The 8,181-nt window shown below is 49.5% G+C and overlaps 2 protein-coding genes across 3 annotated transcripts in view; both read right to left on the bottom strand.

The window, feature by feature from the left end:
- TPST2 (tyrosylprotein sulfotransferase 2) overlaps positions 1–3,348 on the bottom strand; it is a 67,862-nt gene extending 64,514 nt beyond the window's left edge. The window contains exon 1 of one of the 2 annotated variants that reach the window (XM_027864947.1): positions 3,248–3,348. The gene's annotated coding sequence lies outside the window, so the exon portion shown is untranslated. The remainder of the gene's footprint in view (positions 1–3,247) is intronic. The other variant, XM_027864957.1, reaches the window with a different exon arrangement.
- A 3,994-nt stretch (positions 3,349–7,342) lies between these two features.
- Positions 7,343–8,181, bottom strand: part of CRYBB1 (crystallin beta B1) — an 11,494-nt gene continuing 10,655 nt past the window's right edge. The window contains exon 5 of the mRNA XM_027865052.1: positions 7,343–7,523. Coding sequence (XP_027720853.1) covers positions 7,343–7,523 — 181 coding nt within the window. The remainder of the gene's footprint in view (positions 7,524–8,181) is intronic.

Raw genomic sequence — 8,181 nt, forward strand, 5'->3', positions numbered from 1 at the left:
ACCCAGCTCTGACATTGCCTGTTCTAAGGCCTCTCCCAGCTCTAACTCCCTCTGTTCTAAGGGCCCCCCCAGTTCTGACATCCCCTACTCTAAGGGCCCTCCCAGCTTCAACCAGTCCCATTCATCAATAAGTCACACATTTCTTTAACTATTATTAAATGCTGACTTTGTGCCAAGCATGGGGATGATAAAAGCAAAAAGGAGTAGGTCCAGCCCAGCAGAAGCACACATCCTCTAGCACCGTGGAGAAGGCCAAGGCTCTACTTCTGGGTCATTCCAGCTGGGGCAATGGGGAAGGACTCCTCCAAGGCCTGAAATACCATCCCCTTTTGTCCATCAGTTGGCACCTGCTGAAACCCATCTATTCCATCCCTTCCTCTTCAGGAAGCCTTTCCTGATCCCCCTTAATTCCAGGGCCTTTCTTCTGAGATTCTCTCCAATTGATTCTGTAGAGATATGTAGTTTTTTGTACATTTTCCTATTAAACTGTGAGATCCTCAAAGGCAGGGATTATCTTTTGCCTTTCCTTGTATCCCCAATGCACAGTGCCTGGCACACAGCAGGCACTTAATAAATGCTTAGTGACTGACTCCTTTCTCCCTGCAGGTCCTCTACTTAAAAAGGACGGTTCCTCAAATTTCCCCAGGGCACGCTGTGCATGTTTCTTCTTGGCAAGGCTATCTACTTTGTCTAGCTCACATGGCTCATCTCCTCCCGTCCCCAATAGAGTGGAAGCTCCCTGAGGCCCTGTGAAGCTCTGCTTTTGGAGGCAGGAAGGTCTGACCTTGAATCCACCTCAGACGTGTGCTTCATGTGGCTCCTCATTGAATCTCACCTTCCTTTTCCAGTCTGTAAAATGGGGATGATCTCAGCATCAATCCACCAGGGTACCAGGAACAATGACCCAAACAATCACTAGCTTAGAGATAGAGGGGACCACAGATATCGTCTAGCCCAACCCTGTCACTGTATAAAGCAAGCCAAGAGAGATTAAATGACTTGGCTACAATTATACAGTTAGAGGTGAGATGAGATTTGATCCCGGGCCTTCCTGACTCCAAAATTAGTACAGTCCACTATATACCAAGTCTCTGCAGCAGGATTTGAACCCAGCTCCTCAACTATAGAATCCCTGTAGATGCCTCCTTGATATAACATACCTAAGGCACTTTGTGGGTTGCTGTCATCTTTGTTTTCCTAGGGATAAACACAGGATCTTTCAAATTGATCAATTTAATCTAATTGTATGTTGTAACTAGTGGTTCAATGGAGAGAGTATCAAGCCCTAGAGTCAGGAAGACCTGAGTTCAAATCCAATCTCAGACACTTCCCACCTGTGCGACCCTGGGCAAGTCGCTTCACCCTGTTTGCCTCAGTTTCCTCATCTGTAAAATGATCTAGAGAAGAAAATGGCAAACAACTCAGGTATCTTTGCCAAGAAAACCCCAAATGGGGCCATGAAGAATCAGATACAATTGAACCTGACCCCTTTCTCTCTACTAATCCCCTTATTTTACAGAAGAAACTGAAACTCAGAAAAGGAGACTGACCCAAGGTACACAGCTCAACTTGTAGAGTTGAAGGCGCAAATCACCCCCCAACCACCAATTCCTCTCCCTCCCCTCCCCCAACCCCCCATACATATATATACATACACACACACACACACACACACACACATTTGAGCTTCTATAGTTGAGATGTGATCGTCTCTTATCCCCAGCCCATCTCTGAGCCCTTCTGCCCATGGTAGAGAAGAGGCCTTGGCCTTCTTTCTCTTCACCATAATTACTCCAGCATGTCAGACACACCCTGCTGAGTGACCATTAGCATCAGCTATGTCACCCCTCCATGCTGGTCCAGGGAAAGTTTGTCCTCTACCTCCCTGCCTGCCCCTTCCATATCTCTAGTAACATCATTCCTGAGTAGCGGTGGGAGAGCATTGAGAGGATATCAGATGAACAGGGAAACAAGGAGGGAGAGCATTCCCCTCTCCCTCCCACGAGCTGAGAAAAGCCCAGCCTCCACCCTAGGGCTCACAAGGGGCCTGCACCTAAGTGATTTCCGGAGCTCGTGCTTTCAAAACCTGTTGAGCTAAGCCGCAAAGTCGCTCTGAGGCATAGACCCCCCCCCCCTCCCAGGGCAGTCTGTGTGTGTATAAGAGGCCCTGAAGTAGGTATACAGTGAGGCACAGGCAGAGAGGAGCATAGGATGAGACCCAGAGGGACACAAAGGGGAACCTGGGGCAAAGAGAGAGACCCACGGGGACACAAGGGGGAATCTGGGGAACAGGGAGACAAGGGGAAAAGGAGAGAGGAGCAAGGGAAGAGATGCTCAGAAGAAACTGACAAGAAAGCAGAGACAAGAGGGAGACATGGAGAACAGTCAGATCCTGGAGTGACAGAGGCATAAGAGATAGAGTCAAAAAGGAGAGCAGAGAAACAAACACACAAGGAGGCAGTGTGGACAGAGAGAAGCCCAGGGAGGGACACGAAGAACAGATACAGAAAGGGACAGACTTCCACGCACACTTACGCAGAAACACAGGGAGTTATAGAAAGATGGGCAGGGATACACGCTTGGATGGCCCAGTCAAGCAAGAGAGAGGGAAGAGAGACGATCGATCGATTCCTCCGCAGACGCGAAGGGGGAGATCGTGAAAACCCATAAAGTGAGGGACCCTGGCAGCCATGTACACACACGGACACATGTTCGCACAGAGACATACACAGACCCGGCCAAAGACTGACATCGTCCAGACGCAGGGACAGATCCCAACAGGGGAGCCTGAGAGCGGAGCGCTCCCACACACACACACACACACACACACACACACACACACACACACACACGCACACACACGCACACACACACACGCACACACACACACTCGGGACGCAGCACAGGGCCGGAGGCACAGCGTGGAGGGGTTGGGGGGGAGGTCCCCAGCGCGGTGAGCGGAACACAGGTGGGCGCCTCCCGCCCCTCTCCTCCTGGGCAGCAGCCAGCGCGGGTGGGCAGGCAGGCGCGGGGGGAGGGGAGGAGCCCGAGGAGGATGGCCGCAGGCTCCCAGCAGAGCCTGCGGAGTGTTGGGATCCGGGCGCGGGGCGCGGGGCGCGGGGCGCGGAGGCGGGAATCCGGGATCATGGGGGCATCCAGCCTGGCCCGGGCCCCAGGCAGGGCTGCAGCGCCCGCTGGCCTGGCCTCGGCCGGGCTGTCCTGCGGAGGGTCCCGGGCGCCGGCTTACCGTGCACAGAAGGCTCCGGGGAGGTCCGTGGGCTCCTGCCCGGTCCCGCGCGCTCCGATCCTGCCCCAGCCCCCTGACCCTGCTCCGCCCCCGGGCTCCGGCTCCTCGAGCCGCCCGGGACTGGAAGGGCAGATGAGGAAAGGGGCCGGAGGGGAGGAGTCCGCGTGCGGGGCCCTGACGCCGCGCGCGGCCGGGGCGGGGCCGGACCCCAGCCCCGCCCCCGAGGCCACCTCCCCCTCTTTCCTCCCCCCCGCCCCCTCCCGCCAGCCCCGGATGCGGCGGGGGAGCGGCCCAGTTCGTGGGCTGGCCCGGCGTGCGTGGAGCGGCTGCGAGCGAGCAAGCTAGCGGAAGTGGGGCACCCCGAGAGCGGGGCGAGGGGAGGTGGGACTGGGGCTTCCGGGCCCCAGCTCCTCCTGGCCGCGGACACTAGTGTCAGTGAGGCACACGTGACTGCACCCCCGCGCTATCCAAATTTTGTGGCAGGACCTCGGGAAACCCGAGTGCTGGAAGCGACCTTAGAACATAGAAAGTTAAAGCCGGGAGAGAGCCTAGAACGTGGAGTGGCAGATATGGAGAAGGCCTTAGAAATCTTCTGTTCCAATCATATCATTTTACACACAAAAGAAAGTGACTTGACCAAGATCACACTGAAAGTTATTTGAAAACCAGAGACCATCTCCGTGATTGCACGTACATGATCTTTGCACCACAGCCTAGAAAGGTTATCTGGCCCGATGCCCAAGGTTCTGTCCTAATGCAAAGAACACTGCTTTGGGAGTCAGGAGAGCTGAATAAACAAGGCGTCTGCTGTGTGCTAGATATGCAAATATCTAGATATCCCTATGCAAATATTCAGTGAACTGTGTGCCCTTGAATCGCAGTTCAGCATTCCAGCCCAAGGCTCATCTGGAGGCAAGGGTCGATCTGGTAAGCAAAAATACCAAGCATTTTGACAAAATAGACAACTCTCTGAGTCTTTTACAAATGTCTCCACTCCCAAAACAGTCGCACTTATTGTCTGCTGTTTTTGACGAGCCGTTCCTTGGAGTAAGAAGAATGTTGTTTAGGACCATTAGAAGAAAGCCCTACCTTATACAGTGGGGGTTTTCATGGTACTCGCTGACCTAAATGGACACATGTAAATGGTTTCATCAAGGGTTTAGATAAACGCATGAGTGTTCATTGTTCCCTCCTTTGGACATCAGTTTCTTGACTGGTAAAATGGGGCCGTTGCAATAGATCTCTAAGGCTTCTTCCAGCGGTGATGTTCTATGTTCTGAGGTCAATTCCAAGTTTTGACATCCTATGTATATTGTAAGGGTTTGTCCAGTTCTGCCGTGCTGTATTTTAAGGTTCCTCTCACTTCACAGTCTACATTATCTAAGGTCTCTCCCAGCTCTGGCATTCTATTTCTAAGAGATGGCTCTTGACCATCTTACCATCTTGGTTGTTCTATTCTGGGTGCTCTCCAGCTTATCCATATGCTCCTTAAATTCAGATATCCAAGACCCAATTCAGTATCCAGATGCGATCTGACAAGGGCATATTGCTAAATTCCTGAAAGCTCTGTTTCTCAGTGCAGCTTATGAACTAAAACACCGTCTTTCACAAGAAGCCGTTTCCAACTTCTCTTAATTTTAGTGCCTTCTCTCTGTTAACTGTTTGCCCATTTTCAAAGAAGACGAATGACACCATAGGGTAATGTCTTAACTTGTAAATTGGATTTAAGTGACTCAGAGTTGCACAGAGTCATCAGCCTCACTGTCTCTTCCAAAGTCACCAAAGTCCAGTGGCTAGACAAAAGTCAGAATGACGGGTGATGGAGCCAGGGTGCAGTGGATGACCTTGGCTTCTTCTTGTATGCCCAAGCTCTAAGTGTCTGCAGTGAAGTCTACAGTCTGCAGGCTTCAGCCATTGCCATTGCAATAAATTGTTCTCGTTCACCCATCCCACCTGGAGAAGTCTTCACATGCTTGGGGTAGACATCCCCTTAACCCACCAATGGGTTTGAGGCCCTTTAGTTACTCTCAACCTGGTTTAGTGTGCTGAGATAGTTTTACTGGGGTGTAGCCACTGTGCTGGCTACAGCTTCTTGGAGCTGTAAGTGACAGTTGGGTGACAGCTCGACAACAAAAGTGGACAGCCTGACTCTCCCCATCCCTCATCCCAGCGATGCTAGTCCTCCTTGAACACCCATGTACCCTGTTAATTATATCCTATTTATCCTAAATACAGTTTGCTTTGTCGCATGTTTTCTCCCCTCCTAGATTAGAAGCTCCCTGAGGGCAAGGACTATCATTAGCATTTTTGTACACCCAGTGCCTTAACACAGTGTCTGACACATAGTACACACTTAATAATTCTTATTGATTGATTGGCCTTGACTTTTTGGATGGCATATCATGACTTATACTGAAATTGCAGTCCACTATGACCCCAGATATTTTCCCAACCAACCGTCACCCAGCCATGCCTCATCCGTTTTTTTTAAATGGATTTTTTGAACTTACAATGTAAAACTTGATATTTATTGATTTTTATTGATACTTGATATTGAAACTTGATATTTATTGATATTTATTGAACTTACAATGTAAAACTTGATATTTATCCCTCTTGCAATTCCATATTATTAAGTTTAGCCCATTTAAGGTGAGGGCCTTAGTTTCCACTTGGGTGCATAGAAGGGTTAGGTCTCAGAAATTGAAGTAGGAATCATCAGGTTGGCCTGGTGCAACCTCAACTTCGTGCTTTGCATTCTTGGATGGGATGGGTTGGGGTGGAAGGGAGATAGGGCTCAGCAAACTCACTACATCTTTGTCAGCCCAGTGAGTTATCCAAAGCAAGGGTAGAAGGGCACAATCAAAGCAACCCCCTCCACCATGTACCCCACCTGAAGTGGTGATTCTATGCCTCACCAACACCTAACCACAATAGGAATCAAACCCCATAAAGGGCCATATTCAAGAACTCCTCCCCACCCTGACCCATACACTCTTCGATACATGTACACCCTTTTGTCTATGCCTCTTCTAACCTAGGTCTGTAGTGAGACAGCTGTATCCCCCTCCTCATTTTGTGATGTCACAATGATGTCAAAGAATTATGTAAATTACATGTGTAATTTCCAGGATTTTAAGATCATGGCATTTGAGAATTGGAATTTAGACTCAGAACCTGGAAAATACGAATTCAAGGTTCGTACAGTCTTGGAGGCCGAGAAGCATAGAATTTTAGAGACACAGACAGTCGAAATCATGGGGTTTTAGAATAATACACATCAACTCTTGGAATCATAGACTCAACCAATTTTGAACACAGAATCTTAGGATATGATGTATGGGGATATTTTAGGGTTATGATAATTCTAAGAACACAGAGTCTTTGATTCATCAGATTTTGTAATTCATAAACTCATAGAATTATAAAATCATGGAATCTTAGAATCTGAAATGTCCTTAGATGTCATCTCATCCACCTTCCTAGGGGTAGAAGGTAGAAGTGTATTGAGATAAAGAAGATAGCACTGTGCGCATATGCATATGTGAGTAGGGTGTGAAATACTGATAAAATGGATGGGGGGGGCCCTCACTGACTTACAAATGTTCATTGTCATTTTATGGACCCAAGAAGATTAGGTAATAGACTAAAAGAAGCCTGGAGAATAGGCTATGAGGAATCCAGATCTGGAGATGGAAGAGACCTTCAAAAGTCACCCAATCCAACCCCCTCATTTTACAGATGAGGAAACTGAGCCCCAAAGAAATTAAGTGACTTGCCCAAGGTCACAAGCTACTAAGAGGCAAGACCATATTCAAACCCAAATCCTTAGACTCCAATGCTCTTTCCAGTAATGATCACATGGCTAATGGCACAGATCACTTACCAGGGATAACAGATTCCAATAGAAGGAGTGGGTTTGGGGCGTGGAAGACTTTTATTCAAATTGTCAAGAGTGTGTTTAGGCACAGTGAAGGGGAAGGGATGAAAGAGCTGGGACCTGGGCAGCCCATCGCCCTAAGGCACACAAACAACTCTCTACTTGCTGGGAGCCTCTCAGGCTTTGATCAGTTTCTCAAAGCCGGGGCCACGTTCTCACTTGGGCAGACTGGTGGGGATGGGGAAGCATCCCTTCTGGTGCCACTGCATGTCCCTGATTCGACGGACGGACTGGATCTGGGGCTGGTAGGCAGACCACTCATTCCAGTGCTTGAACTCGCCTGGCTCAAACAGATACTGGTAGCCTCGGTAGCCAGGGTACTGGTAGCCAACCCATCTGAAAGAGAAAGGAGAACGAGCTAAAAATGGAGACTGCTTAGGCTGGCATTGGGGTCCTTCTGTGGTCTATCCCCATCACAGCTAATCAGGCAGCCTTATCTCCCATTGCCCTCCTCTTCCCAAGCCAGCCTGAAAGGCCTCCTCACTGATGCACAGACAGGCCAGGCTCATGACCCCTTTTTACCTTTTGCTCATGCCTCTTCCCCCTGTTTGCAATGATCTTGATGCACTCTTCTGAACTGCTTGCTTCAAGCTAAGCCCAAGTTCCGCCTCCTACATAATTCTTTGTATATAGATCCTCACAACCCTCCCCCTTCCAGATCGTCCTCCTCCCCCTCTGAATTTCTAATGCATTGTATCTGTAATTCATTTGTCACTGAAAATATACTTCACAGGTTTGGGATGATAGAATCTAGACTATCAGAGTTGGGAGAGTGGGGATCAGGGTTCTGAGAATGGGAAATGTGAGAGCCAGGAGGGACCTAGAAGAGGGTATGTCAGAGCTGGGAGGGGCCTTAGAACAGGGAATGTCAGAGCTGGGAGGGGCCTTAGAATAGAGAATGTCGGAGCTGAGAGGACCCTTAGAACTGGGAATGTCAGAGCTGGTAGGGACCTTAGAACAGGGGATGTCAGAGCTGGGAGGGGCCTTAGAACAG

The sequence above is a fragment of the Vombatus ursinus genome, unplaced genomic scaffold (genome assembly GCF_900497805.2).
Source record: "Vombatus ursinus unplaced genomic scaffold, bare-nosed wombat genome assembly UNPS02001287.1, whole genome shotgun sequence".
Lineage (NCBI taxonomy): Eukaryota > Metazoa > Chordata > Mammalia > Diprotodontia > Vombatidae > Vombatus > Vombatus ursinus.